Genomic DNA, 22,180 nt, shown 5'->3' with positions numbered 1-22,180 from the left:
GAGGGCTGATCTGCTTTGATTGGACGTGATTTATGGCGTGGATTAATGGCTGATTGACTTCCCAGCCCCATATTAGTTAATAGCCATTTTTCCTATTTTGGAATTTATTATTTTAAACCAAATCTACCTTAATTTTAGGTTTTTATTATTTAGAACGTTTTTTAGCTATTTTCCTATTTTGGATATGCTAATTTCAGACCAAATCAACTTTTATTTAGGGTTTTATTATTTACTACGTTTTTCATATTTTCTATTTTTCAGTCATGCCTTATAAGTAGCATGCACTCATTGTAATAGATATATCATTGAATAAAAATCAGAAAATGTGAAGTTTTGCTCTTCTTTTGGTTCTTCAAGAACTGTGAACTTATCAAGGATTCTTTTTTGTGGCGTTCAAACTTTATACCTTTGGTTCGTTATTCAATTATAATCATTGGGTCAAGGTGTTACTTATACCTTTGGTTCGCGTTTCACTTATAAACGTTGGGTCAGGGTTTTCTATCAAAATCTGAATTTTAGCTTTCTTGGACAAGTATTTCAATATTTTTGTTGGGTCTTAAAGCTTATCGATTGAGGTTCGCAACATATTCCAATATTTTTGTTGGGTCTCAAAGCGTGTCTATTAAGGTTTGCATCAGGAGGCCATGCGATAACCTTTGGAGAAACTTCATGCTGCAATGAGTTTTTTTGCTACAGAGTGGGTTTGAAATTGGGTCCAAACTCACACTGGCCTTACCACTAGGTGGAAATCTTGGTTAAACCGGAATTGTTGAAGCTTTTCGATTCGGGCCACACATCAGTGTCAAAAACTCCAATTATGATGTCGTTTGAGGCTTCGTTGAGGACTTGGGTGTTGTGGTTGTCGGACTCAGTGTTGAGGTCTAAGAAGTTGTGAGTTCGAGTGGTGTGTGAGTCGGCTTGGTCTGAGTCGAGTGAGCGGCAAAGTCATGGTAAGTGATGGTGTAAGTGCAAAGAAGAGAAGAATCAGATTGGAATTGAGAGGAGTACTAGTCATGGTGGGTGGCATAAGAAGGCTTATCTTGGTGTCTCATGTGGACTGTATATTTGCTTATATGTGACTGAAAGGAAGGTAATGGAACAAGGTGAGCAATGAGCCAAAGGAAGACCATGGAAGCCATGGCCGTCACTGAGAGAAAGAGTGAGTTTTTTTTTTTTTTGGGTTTATTTTGAATTTCAATTTTAATTGGTTATTACCCTCTGCTTACCGGTCAAAAAGAAAAGATAGTACTTCAGTATTATTAATGGTATTAATAGGTTATGATGGGTAAATTAATTTTTTTAATTTTTTAATTAAAAAATGACATATCATTAAAAAAAATTACAAGTCATTATTTTTTTAGCCACATAAGTAACATCATTAACAATAGTTAACATAAGGATTAATATTACTTATTTTTAAAACTCAAGGGACCAATTGTGCTTGCAAGGTAAACTTCAGGGACCAATAATGTAATTTCGCAAAAAATGTAAGTAGACTTGTATTAAATTTTTTCTTAGAAAAAAGTTTTTATTAAATTAATTTAACTTGTTTTGTTACCGTTAATAAATTAGTGTCTTGGTTTGATGATAAAGAATTATCACTAAGAGTGGACGTTGTAAGTTGAAACTTCATAAAAAAAAATATTTAAAAATATTTATAGAGATATGTTGGATAGGAGTGACTGGAAAAGTAATTGCTTTATTTGCCTACATTTTCTTCCTTTTCTCATATTTTTATTTGTTATAAACAAAATATTAGAATTCACTACTCTCCTTATTGCTAAGCCAAGCCTTCCTTAGAACCCCCTTGTACTTTTTTTTTTTTTTGAGAAAGTACCCCCCCTTGTACTTAGTGCATGGGAAGGTAACAATTGGAATAACATGCTACGTTACATTTTTGTTATTCAAACTAAAAAAACCAAACAAGATGTTTGTAAATATTAAATTGTCTTATATTGCTCCTCACAAACATACTTTTTTTTTGGATGAACTGCTCCTCACAAACATACTGATTATATAACTAAACATAGATGCATTTTTTGCCAAGAGCTTTTTAGACTTTAACTCAATTGGCACCTTGAAAATGATGTTTCCAAGGTTCAAATCCTCTCATCTCATATATATTGATTATATTCATTAATTTAAACCCTTTAGTCACATCGAATTTAACACCTCCAATCCCTCTTGATCTTAATCATTTTATATTCATGCTAGCCCCTACTAATTTTAGGTTGTGTTTTGGCTTAAAAAGTCATTTTTTTTTTCTATTTAGTTTTATTTTTGCTACTATTCATGAGTTTTATTGCACTTTTTAATATTATTCATGGATCTCATTGCACTATTTCAGTTATCTTTTAACTTTATTTACAATATTTTCAGTAAAAAGGTTTTAGTTTTAGTTAAATAAGCTGTTTTAAAAAAAACTCTTATTATATTCCTTCATTGATAGTTGTAATTTTCCTATTCAATAATTTTAATGGTGCGTCCATAGTTTATGGGTCCGTTTGGATTGAGTTTATTTTTGCTGAAACTGAAAACACTGTAGCAAAATAATTTTTAAATGTGTGAATAATATTATGGGACTCATTTTTAATAAAAAAGTTGCTGAAAAGTGGAATGTGTGGGTCCGTGAACAGTACATCCGTGCACTGTTCACAGTTGACTTGGTCATATTATGCGGCTATACAAAAAAAAAAAAAAAAAAAAAAAAAATCAGAAAACGCAGACGCTGGATTCATTCGAATCCAAACGGGCACTATATCTCGTAAATTGTTTGGTGTCTTTTTATATTTGAATAAAATTTACTTACTTTTCCAACAAAAATGTCACAACACATACGAATATATTGGGTATTGATAATGACCTAAAGCACTCACACAATGAGGAAAAAAGAATCCATTCACTTAGTCACATTCTATAGCAATCAAAAAAGCACATGCAATTGTAAGAACCACGACCAAGGAGACTATGATTTTTATTTTTATTTTTTTTGGATATCCAGTGGATAGTGAGTTTCCATAATGGATAAGCAACTAATGGCTGATCAGTTTTGACTTTTGAGTGTATGCATGATTTCCATTTCTAAATTTATAAAAATTAAATTCACCAATATTGTATTATTTACATTATACATAATCTTTATTACAAAATTTTCTATTTACATTATTAAAAAAATTTTAAATAATAAACTAAAATTTTATAAATTTATTTATAAATGTATACTAGTATATTTTATGAACTTATTTACAAACTAGGTTATTAATATGGATAAAAGAAGTGTCATTAGATATCGAGAATGTACTTCGGCTAGAAAAATTTGCAGAAAAGCATCTTTTTGGAAAAATATTAGCAAAAAAGTATGTGGAGAAAACATTTTAGTTAGTTAGTATGTATTATTATTTTTTTTTTTGGTCCATGTCAGTCTTCATCTAAGAGGAAATGGATTGGAACTCGAGTTTGTTAAACTCGATTTTCAAAAACAGTCAATCTAACTAAAAGTAAAATGTTTCATCCACATGCTATGTAGCAAAATTTTTTCTAAAAATCTACTATTTGGCAAATTTTACCTACTTTGGCTAACTTAGCCGAATCTGCTTTACAAAATCCATTTCAACTTTTCCAAACCCAAAAAAAAGAAAAAAATATAAACTTATTTATCAACTGTAAAAGCTCTAACCATCACGTCATTATTACTTAATAATATTTTTTTTCTTATCAATAAAAAAAAAATTATTTTTCCTTTCCTTTTATCCAAACGTAGAAAGGAATTAAAAAAAAAAAAAAATCCACAAAATCACAAATTCTAGAACCAATCCCAACCGTCCATTCTTTAAGACCGATCCACGCGTTCACTCCCAAATTAAAATTAAAATTTAAAAGCAGAGCTCAGAGCTTCAGACTTCTTTCTTTCTCAAAAAAGTGTTTGTTTGATCGGAAAAAAAAAAAAAGGTGAGAAAGATGTCTGGGAGAGCACCGGAGAAAGACGCTATCAAGGGTGGCGATTCTGAGAAGGTAAACCTAATTTCTTTTTCTACGGGTTTGATTATAAACTTGCTTTTTTATTTTTAAATTCAATTTTATTTATATTTGGGGTTGTCTTGTAGAGTATACTATTGTTTGTGTAAGAATTGGTTTTTGGAATGAATTGAAGTATGTTTTAGAAATTGGGTTAAAATGTAAGATATATTCTATGGTTCTTTATCGATAGGAATCACGGTTTTTGTTGGCTTTAGATGTTTTTGAATATTGAAATTGTTGTCACTGAGTTTCTCAGCTATCTATGTTTGCCTAATTCGTATGCTCAAGTCAAGAGCTTCGTCCTTTTTTTAAATTAAGTTATGGTGTTTGCTTCCCAAGAGCTTTGTAGCACAACCCGTCTATTGAATTATCAAAAAATTAAGGTTATGGTGTTTGTTTGTGACTTGTGTGGAATTATCAATTGGTTATGCTGTTTTTGCAACACAATGGTGTATGTGTGTGTTTTATGTAACATTAATAACTGAAGTTATCGACTTGGTCCTATAAATCCCGGTATTTTTCTAAAAAATACTCCGGGAATAATGTTCCATCCTTTCATATGAGTGGTGGGTTTTCGCATGAATTTAATTATTGAGATCCACTATTATAATGTCAGAGGAGGGAGCATTGCTTTTGGAGCGTTAAATAAGTTCCTCTTTTGTCTCTGCTAATGAGTTTTAGCTCAAACGTTATTTTTTCCCCAACTTAAGAATAAGGTGGAGGGTAATGTTGAACTCTATTTTCTCCCCAATTAAAACTTAAGAATAGAATGGAGGGAGGGTAAGGTTGTGGCTTCAAGAAGAATGGAGTGCATGTGGAACTTACATACCAATAGAAAGTATTAGGGTAAACTACATATTTCATCCCTAACCTTTACATCATATGTCAATTTCCCTAATGTTTCACTTGTGTCAGTTTAGTCCCTAACTTTTTGGTATTGCGGCAAAATAGTCTATGCCATTAAGTGATGGATGAAAAATAATGATGTGGCTAACATAGAAAATTTTAAAAATTATTTTTTATGCCCCGTGGATGCCAAGTGTACTGACATGATTAAAAATCCATGTCAACACCACCTCACCCAATGGCTGACAGAAACCTAAGAATCCGTATCCTTCTCCATTAACACTCTTCTTTGTGTAAATCTCCAGCAGCAGCAGGCCAACAGCGACCGCCTACCCAAACATGGCTGTCTTAGTCCCTCTTCTTCCCAACACTCTCTGCCTTGCTTTACATCCATGTCTTTCCCTGCTTCTACTAAGCATGTTGTTGGTGTTTCTTTTTCTTTAAGGCATTTGGTCGAGCATATAGCAAACACAGACAGCATTAATATTTAGTTAAACATGACCATGAGCATATAGCACACACAAATAGCAGCAACACCACTCTCTTTGCCTTTGGGTTTTCACCCACAATCTCCAATCATTATTATCAATGCTTCTTAGTTAGCAGTTGCTGGTCAAAATTGTGATTGAAGTTGTTGATCTAATCACGTGGTTGCTAGCGTCACTGCCCTTAAGTTGAAATTGCAGAATTCTTCCTTTATTAACGATTTGGATTTTGTTTGTTATGGTAAGCTGAGAGGAAGGAGATAGTATTAGTAGTTTTTGTAAATTGAAATTGGTCTTTTGAATTCTGATTTCTCATTCTGAATTGAACCTTGACACAAATATACATAACTTAATGAAGTTTATGGTTGGGTGGAGCTGGAGATTGTTCTCTCTCTCTCTCTCTCTCACTCATAAGTTGAAATCATAATTTTTTTTTTTTTTAGTTTAATCCATGTTAGTACACTTGGCATCCCATGTGGCATAAAAATAATTTTTTATTTTGACCGTTAGTCATGTCAACATTTTCCATCCATCACTTAATTGCAGATATTATTTTGACACAATAAAAAAAAATTAGGGACTAAGCTGACACAAATGAAACATTAGGGACTAAATTGTCATATGGTGTAAAGAAGGACTAAATATATAATTTACCCCCCCCAAAAAAAAAAAAAAAAAAACTGGCTGTTTGTTTCACGTTAATGTTGGTTGTAGCTTGGATCAAAATAAAAGTCTGATTCATAGGATTTTTAAGAGAAATTTTCTGCAGCTCTGTTCAATGCCTATGACATTTTCTTGGCTCTTCATTTTGTAATTTATCTAGAGCCGTTTCACAATATGTGGAACTCACATATTTAGGATCCACACATATTGTAAGAGATATATCTCATAAGATTGTTTTATAAGATATAAGATAGATGATAGATTTTTGATGATAGGGATGACAATACAGCGAGACAAGATCAACACGCTCATGGGTTCCACATTCCCATTTTGTGGTAAAAAAATTCACAAGGGACGAGAGTGAGGCATGTTGAGTTTGGGGTAAGTTGATTATCTTTGAGAAATGTTATGTCCACAACATTTTCACAATACTTTCATAACAAATCTTAAGTGGTAGATCGTTACTAGCTATTACTAGTGGGCAAAAGAGTAATGTTAGTGGTGGGTTCAAATTAGAACCAGTAACAGCTTACTATCTACGATTTATTGTGAACATTTTGTGAAAAATGTTGTAAATGTAGCACTTCTCATTATCTTTTACTAATCCTAAGGGATAAAGATAATCGAGAGTAAAAGGAAAGAGTGAAAAAAAAAAAAAATTAGGCTACTTATACAAAATATATTTTTTTTTTTATTGGACATATAGAAAATATTAAATTATATGGATAACTAATTTCTCTTTGGGGTGGGTAGAATTGGGTGGAGCAAAGTCAGGGAGGGCATTTTTTGCCATTCGATGCATTTAGAAATATTGTGTAATAAACTATGAAGCACGGGTGCGTTTCAGGACTCGGGTGCGGGTGCGGGTGCAAGACTCAGCAATTTTTGAAAAAGTAGGGTGCGGGTGCGGGTGCGGCGGGACTCGGCGATTAAAAAATTATTAAAATTTTTTTTTATTTATATTTTCTATATATTTTTACTATTAAAATATTCTTAAAAAACACATTAATATACCTTGATTCACAAAACAAAGAAAGAAGAAGGCAAGAAACACATCTAAGGGCAGAATTTTGGTTGCTCCGGCGAGTTTCAAGGCCAATTTTGGCCGTTTCCGACCTGTTTGGGCCGTATCGGTCGCCGGCCAATACGACCGGATATGGCCGATACGGCCCGATTTTGGCCGAATCAGCCCGGTTCAGCGCGAATGCGAAAAAAAAAAAAAAAAAAACTCAGGCGTGGCTTCGACGCGCGGTCTACCGTGTCGGACTCGGGTGCGGCACCCTCCCAGCCACATCCGTGCTTTCTAGGTAATAAATTATATTATGTATCACTATCACCTATAATACTTATGTGTTATAATATATAGGAATTGACTTATTATATTTTATAAGAACCTACTTTTTTATTTTACATAATCACTCCTCAAAATAGTCCACATTAGATTATCTATTCTACACAATATTTTATTAAAATACTATTTTGTAATTGTTTTTCTTTCTTCATACACAACAACCACCATCTACTCTCATCTTTCATCGTTAGTATAAAAACCAAATATAAAATGAATAGTACTAGTGTAAATTTACCCGATTATTATAGCAATAATGTATTTTTACACAACTTTGCAATCATGTATTTTTAGTTTTTCCCATAACTTTGCATGGACTGATGTGGGTTAATTTTAGGCTTGGGTGGCTAAAATGTGGTACTATTGGTCAAATAGATAGAAAGGAGCATTGTGAGAATTGAACTCGCAACCTGTTGCATCCAAAGCGAGAATAATTCCACTAGACCAAACATCCTCTTTTGTTGTTGTCTTCCTTATTTTTTTGCGTCATAAACCTTATCACTAACATGATAAATCTTAAAACCCTTTTTTATTAATTAAGTTTAAAATTCTTCGATCACAGCTTATTCATAACTCACTATGTTTCCTTCAACAGTTCAACTTTCTCAGACTCCAAACAAAATCAGAATTAGGGGTTTTTTTGGTACCAAATTCGTCAATTTTCAAATAAATTCACAATCACAGTGTTCCTACTTTCTGTAACCCTAATTAATTTTATCAATTCAATTTTTTTTTTTAAAATAAAGCAATTTAACTGGCTTATTAATTAATTAATTTTTGTTTGAGATTTTTGGTGTAGGTTGTTGGGGTTGATAACACGTTTAGAAGGAAATTTGATCGGGAGGAGTATTTGGAACGAGCTCGAGAGCGTGAAAGACAGGTAATTTAATTAATTAATTTATTTTTTATTTTTTAAATTTTCATTGTGATTAATTGCTCTTAGTTGATTGTGGTTCCTTTTTGTTGAACTGTAGGAGGAAGAGTCACGTTCTAAATCCAAATGTAAGTGATTTTAATTTGATAATCTTTTTTCAGCTTGAATTTGTATTTGTTTCTGGTTTGATTGGTTTTAGTATCTGTGTGTGTGTTTTAATTGAACCCTTAGAGTTGTAGTGTAATGGGCAGAATTACTATTGGGCGTTCTACACTGTGTGTGTGTGTGTAAATTGAACCCTCTGAATTGTAGAGTAATGGGTTTGCAGAAATAGTACTGGCTGTTGACTTTGTGTGTGTGTGCGCGCATCCGCACATGTGTTATTGAACCCCTCTTAATCATAGAGTAATGGGTTTGCAAAATTAATATTGGGTGCGCCTGCCTACCTGCTTGCATGTGTGTGTGTGCTAGTTAAACTCTCTAAATGGTAGAGTAATGGGTTTACAGAATTAATATTAGGTGTTTGCATGTGTGTGTTCTAATTGAACCCTTTGAATTGTTGGCTGATCAGTTTGAAGAATCAATATTGGGTGGTTGTATTCTGTGTGCATGTTAATTGAACCCTCTGAATTCTAGGGTAATTGGTTTGCAGAATTAATATTGGGTGTTCTAATCTGTGTGTGTGCATGTGCATATAACAGTGAAGAATTGATATTGTTTGTTGTTTATATGTTGAAAGAATTGGCTCTGCTGAAGAGTAGATCGATGGGAGTGAAAATGTACATGATTGGTTGGTTTTGTTGCAGCAAAAGGTCCTCCAGTGCAGAGGAAGCCTTTGAAACATAGGGATTATGAAGTGGACCTTGAATCTCGGTTAGGAAAAACTCAGGTGTGTTGCATTGTCTCTGTTTCTTTTCTAGAATTATTTTTCTTCTTGGATGTGTGCTTAGGCCATTTTGCTTGTAAGTTGTACTAGGAGATTCAGACACTATTGTAATTAGTAGGTGTTCTAGCCAAAAAGAACTAGGTCTCTCTTACTGTCTTATGTTGCTTTATGTTACTTTAAAGAAGATGACACTAAAACTTTTTCCTCTTTGGATGGGGATTTAGAAGATGGAGTGACAAATGCACCACCAATATAGATTGATCACACCTTTGAAGCAAGCCTGCTTATAACAGTTGACAATCTCAAAATTGGACTTTCCATTTTTATTGTGGAAGTAGAAATATGTATTTCCTTTGAACCTAGTTTATAAGTATAATTAGTTTTCATTAATGAACAATTGTAAATCTATTTAACAATTGAGACAAATTCTATTCATACATCTTATTCACTTTACCTTAGGAAAATATTGCAGCAAGATAATTGAGATTTTCAGGTCAAATAAACTACGCAGAAAATGAGGAAATGCTGTATGTACCATTCAGAGTAAATGAAACTATTAATTAATGTCCTATTAGAGTACCATTTTGGTAATTGAGCTTTATATTTGTGGGCCTGAATCATATTGACATGCAGCATTTTATAGACTGGGATATGGTCTTGTGTAATGGACTTAACCGCGTGTGTGTATATATATATTTTATGGATTTTGGCTTTGGTATATAATCTGCTGAGTTTTGAATGTTATGGTTGGCATGATCTAGATTGTGAATATATGGAATAAAATTGTCATGGTTTTCTACATTTTATTGCTCTAATTATGTGGGGTATATTTTGCTTTGTGTTTTCATATGTTTTGATTTGTCCTGCCTGATAAGTTTCTTGGCACATATAGCATAACTTTTTATTTCCCTGTTAGTTCTAACAGTTTGAAACATCTATACTTGTATGTGGAATATCTTATACCAAATCTTTGCTCGACTTAATACATGAATTTATTTTGTCATTTAATTTTGCAGGTTGTTACTCCAGTGGCACCTTTAAGTCAGCAGGTACATGACCATGTTCTCATGTGTCCCATGTCATCATATGGTTATTGCTGATATCTATCTTCTTTAATAGTACTCTTATATTAAACATTTTTATTTACCATGTTTTCTTGATTCTGTTCATTTTACAGGCTGGATATTACTGTTCAGTTTGTAAGTGTGTAGTGAAGGATTCTGCAAATTACTTGGATCATATCAATGGAAAGAAACGTATGTGGTTATCTGTATACAATATTGTTTCATCAATTCTTTTAATGAAGAGTTTTCTTAGTTTGATCACTCTTCTAATGGCTCTTTTTATCTTGTCACATAGATCAAAGAGCGTTGGGTATGTCTATGCGGGTAGAACGGGCATCTGTTGACCAGGTACATTTTGGCAAGTAATTTTAATTATGATGAATGAAAGTTTAATAAACAGGCATAATTGAATGTGTGAAAAAGGATGCAACCTTTACTTAGCGAAACTCTCAAGCTCAGGCTCTATATATGTGTAGATATATAGAAGTAAACCATGTAATATATGTAACATGGATGCTAAAAATCCCACCTTCCAGAGATGTTGAAGAGAAGATCACCACTATTCATTTAAAGATAAAACTAATTTTCTGGCTTGAACCATTTCATAATAAGTACATATTTATCTTATTACGGTGTATTTGAGCTGCAACTTTATGGTCTACAGGTCAAACAGCGATTCGAAGTTCTTAAGAAGCGGAGAGTTCCCGGAAGCTTCACAGAGCAAGGTAAAGAATTTGAAGGAGATGGAAATTTTTTATTTTTGGGGTGTTTGTGTGTGTGCGTGTCTTTCAGTAGAGGTTTATGTAACTGGTTGGTAATCTATGGTTGGCAGTGGAAAATTGATCTCTCTCTCTCTCCCAGATCTTGATGAGCGGATATTAAAGCAGCAAGAAGAAGAGGAGGAACGGAAGCGCCAACGTCGAGAAAAGAAAAAAGAGAAGAAGGTGAGCACTGTACTACCATGGTTTGCTTAATACTGTATATGTGAGCAGTGAGCCACAAGATTGTTGGAAAAAAAGGTGTATGCTGTTTTTGCCCATCTCTAGATATTAATTTCTCAGGCTAATGCTATGTAATTCAAGAACATGTTATATTTTATACGTTTAAGGAGAGTATGTTTAACAGTCATGTTTCCTGATATTTTCTGTGTTCAGAAAGAGGTGGCAGAAGAGGAAACTGAAATTGATCCTGATGTTGCGGCAATGATGGGATTTGGGGGTTTCACTTCATCCAAGAAGTGATCATGTTTCATCATTCAATCCCATATTTGGAGTGAGCTTTGGCCATGTAATCTTTGTAGCATTGTACTTGTGACAGTTCTGTATGGAACAGCTTAATTTAGGTACCTTGACCTTTTAGAAATTGTTAAAAAAAAAAAAAAAATTATATTGCATTTGAGAAGTTCTATGTTAACACTTAACTGTTTGTTCTTCTTATTTTCTAATGGTTGAAGCTTGGGCCAATGCCAAAGGCAGTAATGTGGCTTGGTTTCAGGAAATAAAAGTTTTAAAAGCAAAATGGAAAACATGAACTGTGAACCGTTCTGTGAGCTGCGTAGACATTATTCTGTTTGAAGACATGCGTTTCAAATGAAATGAAATTGTTGATGTTTTGGCATAATAGCCTTAGGGTCCGTTTAGATAGAACTTATTTTGCTGAAACTGAAAACACTGTAACAAAATAATTTTTAAATGTGTGAATAGTGCCGTAAGATCAATTTTTAATGAAAAAGTAAGTGAAAAGTGAAGTTTGTGGGTCCATAAACAGTGTATGGATGTACTGTTCATGGAAGACTTGGTCAACAACTACGGCTGGGAAAAAAAAGAAGAAGAGAAAAACGCAGAAAGAGAGAAACTTAGACGCGCAAACACGCTATCCAAACACTCATTTAGTCTAGGGCGAAACAAAAACACCCACATAGTCACATCATGCCAAACATGCATTTTGAGAACCTAAAAAGAGTGTTTTTAAGACTTAAAATTCTGTTTTGCAACAGCAACTTCTCATACCTTTTTGACAAAGGTTCATTTTAAACATAGTTACATAAATACCTTTTTGCAACTATTTATCCAAACACAACCTACAACCAACAAAAACTTCTTGTCCAGCAAAGTAAAATTTCGTGTAAAACAGGTTCTCGTCCGTTTAGTAGGCTAACTAAAAGCATGCATTGTTGCATTTCAAGTTTTCAACACTTACGCCCATCAAGAAAAGGTAAAGACTAAAACTAATCATGAGTAATTTAATAATTTAAATGTACACTAATTCAATTGGGTTCACCCGTTGAGGTACACAGTATTTAAAACACCAACCTTATCATATTTAAATTATTTAAAATTTGAACCCAAACTCACCCTTTATTGTCTGTTAAAGGAGTGTTTGTGATGCGGTTTTGAGTCATTTATAGTGCAGTACTTTGTGGTACGATTTGGCCAAACCGTAACCGTATTGCACCGCACCTCAATTTTATAATCATATGTGCTGTACAGTGTACAAGGTATGGTTTGGTCAGTTTAGGGTTGATATATTTTTCAATATGTCATAGCTAGTTACTAATTACTATTTATAATCATGACAATATGATAGTAAGTTTAATATATATATATATATATATATATATTATATATATATATGTATACACACACACAACAAGCGTAACAAAAAAAAGTAACACAAATACACACATGACAAAAAAAATAACACAAATATATACATGACAAAAACAAAATCCATAATAGATTGACAATATACTAAAAGTACCAAAAATATATAAAAAAATAATAATAATACATGACCGTAAGCTATACACAATTATACATGTTAAACAAATATAACACGTAAAAATGCTTAACAAGCAACAATCATAAGGTCCATAATAATGTACCATGTACACTGCTAGTCATGATTTTCTGAGAGTGAAAGGGTATCGGGAGACAAGAGTGAGAGTGTGAGATAGAGAAATGAATGAAGTTTTGAACTTTTGATTTTGTATTCAACCAAAAAGTTGTTTTTAATATGAAATTGGAACACACTAATGCTAGGTTGGTCACCTATTTTATATAATATTAAATTAGTAATATATATTTAATCTAAAATAAAATATAATGAGTATAGTGCGGTGTGTGCGGTTCATTGCCACTTACAATGCAGTGTGGTCACTTTATTTTGTGGGCGATTTTGGTCGATTTGGATGTGGTCTTATGGTTTGAACGGTTTGGTGAACACCCCTAATTAGTATTTTATTATTATTATTTATATTAAAAAATAATCATATTTTTAATATTCTAGCAAACTTCCATTTTCATATATAAAATTATTGTATAACATGGATGATTTTATTATCATATATTAGTGGGGCAAATATTGGGCCTTATTATAACAGGATAAGTAATGTGCCCAATTTAAGTATTGGCCCAAAGGATGGAGATAAATCAAGCATTGACTAACCCATTTTGATAATGAACACAAAACCTCGTATCATTGGTCAGACCTAATACCCCTCTAGGTCACACACCAAGGTCATGTTTGGGGCATGTCCAAGCTACCAAGGTACATCCCATAAAAGATAAACTTCTCCGAGGTAGCTTTCTAAAATTTCTTGATGATTCCATAACAACTTCCACATTAATGAAGGTCATCTGCTTGGCACCATCACATTTAATGCAAAAGGACAAGCCTAAATAGTGAGAAAAACCCCGAAGGTCTTCATTCATGATGAAAAACCAAGAAAAAAGAGCTTGATAAGACCACAAGTTATCCAAATGGATAAGGACAAAATACGAAGAAGAACGAGATGGCTCATGTGGAGGGACGAACCTCTCCCTTAGAAGGTATTGTTCACTTTGGGTGATGACCCTTACAGATTTGCTAAATCTGACATCAGAAAAATATGCCTCCCACCTGCAGCATATAATCATGAGCTCACATGTGAGGTGTACCACTCATGTGATCACTCAAAGTGGACAATACCTTCTAAGAGAGAGGTCCGTCTCTCCACAAAAAGGCGCCTTTTTGTAATCACTAAACATCTAAATTTATACAAATATATCTTATGAGCTTATTTACAAACTAAGTTATTACCCTAGATAGAAGAAGTGTCATTAAACATCTAAAATGTATTTCAATCTAATTTAGGCAAAATCTTCTTTAACGAAATCTATTTCAACTTTACCCAAAATTTTTTTTTTTGTAACTTTCCATTTTTATATATGTACAAATTTAAAAGTTCCAAACAAATTCACAAGTCAACAATAGGTCAATCCAATAATAGAAAGGAAATTTAAAAAATAAATAAAAAAATAAAAAACCTTAACGAGGAAGTTGCACAAGCCTAGTCGGAGTTGGAAAAAACGGGAAAGTGAGGGGTTGGGGGAGTTTCACAGAAGGATCGAGAACAAAATCGTGGAACCATCATCAAAGCAAGGTATCCAACGGTCCACGTTGCAACAGAGTCCACAAATTCTAGACCCTTCCTAAACATTCCAGTAATACCCCCTCAAACCAATCTCAACCGTCCATTCTTTAATTACCGACCCCAAAACTGAAATCAAAATTAAAATTTGGTTTTTACCTCTCTTTCTCTCTCTCTATCTCTATATATATACAGAGAACCCTCCTTGATCCTTATTAGTTTGGTTCTTCTAGTTTCAGAGTCTCCAGACTTTTCCTTTTTCACAAAGGTTTGGAATCGAATTCTCTAGCTTAGATTGTGTTTGTTTGATCGGAAAATAATTTTATTAACGAGATGTTTGGGAGAGCACCGAAGAAGAGCGATAACACTCGGTACTACGAGATATTGGGAGTGTCGAAGAACGCTTCCCAGGACGATCTCAAAAAGGCTTACAAGAAAGCCGCCATCAAGAACCATCCTGACAAGGGTGGCGATCCTGAGAAGGTAACCCTAATTTTTGATTTTTAAAGTTTCTTTCTTTTTTCCCCTAAATTTATTTATTTATATGTGGGATTGTTAGGAATCATCGCGGTTTTTGTTGGATTTTTAGGTTTTTTTTTTGAATGTTTGAAATTGTTGTCGCTGAGTTTCTCGGCCATTTTATGTTTGCCAAATTCGTATGCTCAAGTCAAGTCAAGTCAAGTCAAGAGCTTGGTAGCTCAACGCATCTATTGAATTATCAAAATATATTAAGGTTATGGTGTTTGGTTCCCAAGTGATTTGTAGCTCAACCCATATATTAAGGTTATGGTGTTTGTTGTTTGTGACCTGTGTGGCGTTATCAACCGCTTATGCTGTTGATTTGTCTGTGTGTGGCAACACAAAGGTGAATGTCTGTGTTTTATGTAACATTGCAACTGAATTCATTGACTTAGTTCTATAAATCCCGGGTTTTCGCGTGAATTTAATTAACGAGACCCACTCTTATGTGAATAAGATAGAGGGTAATGTTGAAGTCCGTTTTCTCGTACTTAAGAATACTGTGGAGGAGGGATAAGGTAGTGGGTTCACAAAGAATGGATTGCGTGTAGAACTGAAAAGAATAATATAAAACTTGCTGTTTGTTTCAAGTTTATGTTGATTGTAGCTTGGATCAGAATAGAAGTCTGATTCGTATGATTTTGCTGCAGTTCAAAGAGCTTGCCCAGGCGTATGAGGTACTGAGCGACCCTGAGAAACGTGAGATCTATGACCAATATGGTGAAGATGCACTTAAGGAGGGAATGGGCGGTGGTGGCGGTGGCCATGACCCATTTGATATCTTCTCGTCTTTCTTCGGTGGGAGTCCATTTGGAGGTGAGAATTATTAATCAACTATTTGACTTGTATATTTTGGAAGGCTCATGTGATTGATATGACACAACAGTTGGTTTGAATCATGTGAAGAGTCATGTGGTGATTTTAATGTCTTGTGGATGGCATGAATAGGTGGTGGTAGCAGCAGAGGACGAAGGCAGCGACGTGGAGAAGATGTGGTCCACCCATTGAAGGTTACTTTGGAGGACCTTTACCTTGGAACAGCCAAGAAGCTTTCACTTTCTCGAAATGTGATCTGTTCAAAGTGCAATGGGTGAGTGTTTTGGTACTTTATTTTATTAGTCTTCACATAATTTTACGTGTTTAGTGTAGTGTAATGGTCTATGCAAATGTGGGTGGTTAATGTTTTTGTTCCATTACAGCAAAGGGTCAAAGTCAGGAGCTTCAATGAAGTGTGCTGGCTGTCAAGGAACTGGTATGAAGGTCTCAATTAGGCACCTTGGCCCCTCTATGATTCAGCAAATGCAGCATGCTTGCAATGAGTGCAAGGGTACTGGAGAGACTATCAGTGACAAAGACCGCTGCCCACAATGCAAAGGGGAGAAGGTTGTACAGGAAAAGAAGGTTTTGGAAGTCATTGTGGAGAAGGGCATGCAGAATGGGCAGAAGATCACATTCCCCGGTGAAGCAGATGAAGCGGTATGCTATCATAGTTAGCTTTTGGTCATTGATTAATTTAGTTTGTTTATAGTCATTGATTAATTTGACTTTGCTTTGGGTAGGGTATTAATTGTTTGGTGGTTGTGTTTTGTAGCCTGATACTGTCACTGGGGATATAGTCTTTGTCCTTCAACAAAAGGAACATCCAAAGTTCAAGAGAAAGGGTGATGACCTTTTTGTGGAGCACACCTTATCCCTGACTGAAGCTCTTTGCGGCTTCCAGTTTGTATTGACCCACTTGGATGGCAGACCGCTTCTTATTAAAACACACCCTGGGGAAGTTGTCAAGCCTGGTAAGTAAAAGACAACTTTTACAATTTGTGATTTTGGGTTGATTATTGTTTTGATCATTAACTTTGTCAATTCTCTGGTGCTTCAAAACATGCAGACTCATTCAAGGCAATAAATGATGAAGGGATGCCAATGTACCAGAGGCCATTCATGAAAGGGAAGCTGTACATTCATTTCACTGTGGAATTCCCTGATTCTCTGAGCCCTGAGCAGGTTACAGCACTGGAAGCTGTTTTGCCACCAAAATCGTCGACCCAGCTGACAGACATGGAGCTGGATGAGTGTGAGGAGACCACACTACATGATGTCAACATTGAAGATGAGATGAGAAGGAAGCAGCATGCCCAGGCTGAGGCATACGACGAAGATGAAGATATGCATGGTGGCGCACAGAGGGTGCAATGTGCCCAGCAGTGATGATCCTTTATTGGTTGGGGGAACTAGAAATATAGGTGCACACCTAGAACTGGGAAGTGTAGTGGAGGTGGAGATTGGGAAGTAAGGAACGTTTGGTTGCGGGACATACTTTGTGTTATTATTAATTAGTGTGTGGTCTTTGCTAGTTTTTCCAATGATCCGGAGAGTTAGACCACTTTTGAAGCAGTTTCATTAATATCTAAACCTTGAAATCTCAAACTTTTCAATAATATTACTCTCCTCTTATAAATCATGTTCTTTTCTTTGTGTGGATATGCCCCTCGATAATGCTCTGAATAATGATTGATTTGAACTGCCATATGACACTTAACCAACCCTTTGAAATCTTGAAGGAGCTTTAATGCTAGTAACGTTGGTATGGCAGCTAGGGTTTCGTTTACTAACAACTATTTCATGTATCTCATGTATGAGACATTCTGATTGAATCAGGGCATTATTAGTGTCTTAGCCAATTCGTAATGTCAACTCTTAAGCCACGTTATTTAAATGGGTTAAGAATTAAATACTGCCACATTGACTAATCAAAAAAAAAGAAAAGAAAACTGCCACATTAATGGCCATACATGCTTATCTAATAATATTTTCTGTTCATATTGCAAAGAAAGAAACATCTGGGATGGGCTTTCACTACAGATTGAACCTTGCTGTCTTATACCAAAAACCTTCATGAATCAATTAATTTAATATATATGAAAATTTCCTATGAAGTTACACTGGAGAGTGAATGTACTAGTCACATGGAATATCTACCTTTTTCTGGAGATAATGAATTATCTGTGGAATAGAAAATTTTGGCTTATCCCCAGATTTAATACATAATTTTGCTACAGATAGAAGATTTTTGAGCTCCCTAGAATCATAATTATTTCCTAGATCGGGGTCTATCATCTTATGCATGGAGCTTGCAAAGCGAGATTCTTGGATCCATTGGATTAGATCAGCACCTCCCTTCTCTGAACACTGACCAGTAATAAGCTCCAGAATCAGCACCCCTAGCTGGAGTATAATGTTACCGTGTTCCTGAACCATACACTCTGCAATAAAAGATAAAAATATACTGATAAGATCACAATTTACAATTGCTGAAAACAGGTGTGGTATTTACCATTTAGTTGCAAGGGTTATAGTAAAAGAAATGACCTTCTGAACATGAGGCATGAGGAGCTGTGATGTGATTTCCAACAGAAGTAAAAAGGCCAACATCAGCTACCTGTAGCAAGCAAAGGAAATATTATCTTCGAATAATGTCTGCACAAGTTTAAGCACAGTGAATTGTCCCATCTACTTGACTCAAATCTTCAAAATTTGAATAATTTTTGAGCACCAAATACTTAAAAGTTTCTTGAAAATAAATAAAAGAATATGTATTATATATATCCTTACTTTTGCTGTAAATTGATCATCTAAAATGATATTACTTGAGCTGATGGAGACATGATACATCGGGGGGTCAGCGAACAGAAGCAAATATTCCTGCATAAGAAAATCAGCATAACTTAATTACGGAGCAAAACTTTTACGCTATGCATAATTTTCTATACTTGAGATGACTCAAATACCATGCTGGTTGCCTCACTTGAAAGACTAAATAATATGGAAATTCCAATCCTAAGTTGCCACTTGGATTGATTGAGACGAAAGAAATCAGAGTCACATGCTAACCATAAGATACTATATATTTCAAAGGATTAACCTATGGCAGATGCAGAGTAGGATTCAGTTGTTACTAATCTATTGGCAGGTAAAGAATCAACAGTTGGCACAATTTTTATATTTCACCAAGTGGCCATTGTCAGGTTCAATGATTGACTTGTTACGTAGATATAATATCAAATGCTTCTCATCGAAATTTCAGATACTTAATGAAAAATAAACTGCCTTGATACCTGTGTCTATCTCACTCAAAATCCTAAACCCCATAGGAAGAGCACAGAAAAAGGTTTAGAAAATCCTTAAAGTTGGTTGAAAGCTCTATCTCAATTTTACTATTTGCAGATAGTGCCTTGTGATTTGGCATTGCCTTCTATGGAAAGCTAAGAATGGATAATTTCAGCTTAAAGTCTTTATTAGCTTTTGAGCTTGAGTTGACAAGTATGTTCTGTAATAAGCACACACACATACACTTTAACTTCCTTCAGAAGTTATTTTCAGAATGCTCTATCGTATATAATGATAATATTCCTTCTCATGTTCTTTGCTTCTAGATTAAATTCCTGGCATCTTTCCTTTATGTATTTGTCAGAATTTATCTTGTTTTTCAAAATGTTCCAAGGGGATAACATTATGTGGCATTTATGAGTTTGCCATCCAACAAGATAAAATAAACACACAAACTTACCAATGCAGAGGCAACACCAATGGCTATTTGTAGTCTTGTCCTCCAACTCAAGGGAGTCTTAAGAGGATCTGCCAGGGGCAAATCATTAGAACAAAATTAGATTTTGCAAAAACAGACAAGTTTTGCTCCAAAAATTACCACTAAGATGCTCCTTCAAGCTTCCATTTTCTATGTTGTCGAAAACTAGCAGCCTAAAAAGAGTAATAGGAACATGCAGAAGTTAATAATTAATCTTCAAAGTGAAAAAAGAAAGCAAAATAATGCATATTCTAATCTATGCATATTCTAGGAGATACATAAGTAAACAGAACATTTCAAATGCTGCAATCATAATTTGCTTGCGCTCATAATGGGTGGCTGTTTGTGCATGTCTGTGTCATAAGAGTTGCATTCCTAAATCCATATTCCTTGATACGTATAGCTCTCCAGCATTTGGTTTCTTAGTTACAAACCTGTTAAATTTCTAGGAATGTAACATTCCTATGTTTAGTTATATCATATGATTCATATCATTCCCGGGAATAATTACAACTTTCATTATAGATTAATTAAAAAAAAAAAAAAAAAAACCCTATAAATGTGTGTGTGCGCGCGTGCTCACTGACATTAGAGAAACTTATGTGATGCACTAGCTTGTCTGTATCTGTGATATAATTCCTTATATACACAACCGCATTTATAGTCTGTGATATAATTCCTTATATACATAACCTCATTAATAATGGAAAACATAATCTCTCCAGATGTAGTTCAAGAGAAAATTATGTACTACTTAGCTCTGGAATAGGTATCCAGGGTGGGTTTATCATTAGGGTTGCCAAAAATGTAATTTTACTTGTCTTCATTTTGTTGTTGGAGAGAGTATACATCTTTTCTTTTCTTAGGTACACTAAAGGCCTCTATAGCTTATGAGATGGAGAGGGATATATCAGAGACTAGTTAAATAACCTACCTATGCCCTAAAGTTGCCAACAGCCTTTGTAGCCAAGTTATACCTATCCCTTTTAATTAGTGAGACATCTTGTTCAATCCATATAGATTTTAAAAGAAAAGCTAGGCATCAAACCTCTTAGTCTTATGTTGTTCAATCCATATAGATTTTAAAAGAAAAGCTAGGCATCAAACCTCTTAGTCTTATGTCCTGTGCAAAACCCTCTGAGTGGAAGAAGGTGACGGTGATGCAAGCGGCCCAGGAGTTGCACTTCTCTGTAGAAGACATCATTTTCTTGATCAAAAGCTCCTACTTCTTTTACCAAAGCAACCCCACCATCTTGGAGTTTGGCCTTATAAGCAGTTCCATGAGAATTGCTATATATGATCCTCTGAAAATCATCTGTCCCCTTCTTTATATCCTTGTATGAAAAGTGCCTCACAAATGATATTGGGCCTGGAATGAGAAGTAAAGGAAGTTATACACAAGCAATTTCCCTTTACAGTATAGACATCCACTGATCAAACAGAAAGTGATAATTAAATCATAATTGTCACACTTTACATTTTAATATACTCATAAATTAAGATCCAACAACAGAGGATTTTCAAGATCATTCAATTTACATCATCAACAATTACAACAAATCCCACAAAAGCTTAAATTCAGTGAAACAACAATAACGTCTCATAGTCGAAGAGTGAGCTTGAAAGCATAGAATTCTCCCATGAAAATCACAACAGGGTATCATCTTATTTAGTCAATCCAAGCTTGAATTCCACTAAAACAACGACATAAACATATTATAGTCAATGAATGACCTTGAAACTTGAAAGCATAGAACTCCCCCATGAAAGTCACAACAGAGTATTTTCTAGACAATTGAACTAACATCATGAATATTTAAGCAAAACCCATGTAGAATTCAGTCAATTCAAGTCCAAATCCAGAACCTTAAATCAAAGAATTGCAAACATGATCTAAATATGTATACATATATAGCAAAAACCAGAGTATGTATACAGTGAAAAATGCAGAACAGTGAGGTGAAATAGAGGTACCATGACTAGATCTGCGAAGCAATGCAAGGACTCTGCGGATCAAACGGTCCATGCCCATCTACAAAATTTGCTTTTTTTGTTAATGGATTTTGGTGATCCAAGAAGACCATAGTCAACATAGAGACTGTAAATTCTCATTGCCTTTCCTTCCTTTTATAACGTATCATAGATTCTTTTTGTTTTTTACTTTCTTAGGTAGAGAGAGAGAAAAACATGAGTGGGTAAAATGGTCATCCAGTGTGTGCTGGTGCAATAACAAAAAGTACTGTGAGTTGGTTGGCAGATGTGTCAGACGTTTTTGAATTTGTATAGTATTGGGCCAGCACTTCACACTTTCGCAGCTCTCTTTTCACAGCTCTCTTTGGCCATTGGCATAGGAGGGCAAGGCTAAATAAAATGATTGCTTTGCATTTTAATAAAGTAGACTGCAACTTATTTTATATTCAAACATGGAGTTGGAAGGAATGTGCATTAGTTCAGAAGATTTTGGGAAGTGTTTTTGATTGTGGTC

At 34.5% G+C, this 22,180-nt stretch overlaps 3 protein-coding genes across 4 annotated transcripts; 2 read left to right on the top strand and 1 right to left on the bottom strand.

Moving 5' to 3' along the window:
* Nucleotides 1-3,851: 3,851 nt before the first annotated feature.
* Nucleotides 3,852-11,603, top strand: LOC126724812 (uncharacterized). Of its 2 annotated transcripts, XM_050429208.1 has the most exons (10): nt 3,852-4,011; nt 8,159-8,239; nt 8,334-8,361; nt 9,040-9,122; nt 10,136-10,168; nt 10,297-10,375; nt 10,479-10,531; nt 10,848-10,908; nt 11,045-11,127; nt 11,338-11,603. In XM_050429208.1, the coding sequence occupies exons 1-10, from the start codon at nt 3,958-3,960 to the stop codon at nt 11,422-11,424; spliced, it is 642 nt and encodes a 213-aa protein (XP_050285165.1). In that variant the 5' UTR covers nt 3,852-3,957; the 3' UTR covers nt 11,425-11,603. The 2 variants fall into 2 exon arrangements, with proteins under 2 accessions (XP_050285165.1, XP_050285168.1); XM_050429211.1 differs by lacking the exon at nt 11,338-11,603 and having other exon boundaries at nt 11,016-11,127.
* A 3,167-nt stretch (nt 11,604-14,770) lies between these two features.
* Nucleotides 14,771-17,571, top strand: LOC126724793 (dnaJ protein homolog). Its single transcript, XM_050429187.1, has 6 exons — nt 14,771-15,077; nt 15,764-15,929; nt 16,062-16,203; nt 16,313-16,589; nt 16,705-16,903; nt 16,999-17,571. Exons 1-6 carry the CDS (start codon nt 14,928-14,930, stop codon nt 17,316-17,318), a joined length of 1,254 nt encoding a protein of 417 aa, XP_050285144.1. The 5' UTR covers nt 14,771-14,927; the 3' UTR covers nt 17,319-17,571.
* A 431-nt stretch (nt 17,572-18,002) lies between these two features.
* On the bottom strand, nt 18,003-21,975 carry LOC126724803 (probable receptor-like protein kinase At1g49730). The gene is made up of 7 exons (XM_050429198.1): nt 21,670-21,975; nt 20,803-21,064; nt 19,816-19,868; nt 19,678-19,745; nt 18,723-18,812; nt 18,480-18,549; nt 18,003-18,373 (listed from the first exon to the last, which is right to left on the bottom strand). Exons 1-7 carry the CDS (start codon nt 21,725-21,727, stop codon nt 18,069-18,071), a joined length of 906 nt encoding a protein of 301 aa, XP_050285155.1. The 5' UTR covers nt 21,728-21,975; the 3' UTR covers nt 18,003-18,068.
* Nucleotides 21,976-22,180: the final 205 nt, after the last annotated feature.

This window comes from Quercus robur, chromosome 1, assembly GCF_932294415.1.
Source record: "Quercus robur chromosome 1, dhQueRobu3.1, whole genome shotgun sequence".
Taxonomy (NCBI): Eukaryota; Viridiplantae; Streptophyta; class Magnoliopsida; order Fagales; family Fagaceae; genus Quercus; species Quercus robur.
Note: the sequence above shows the minus strand (reverse complement) of the source record. Positions and strands in the feature narration are given on the sequence as shown.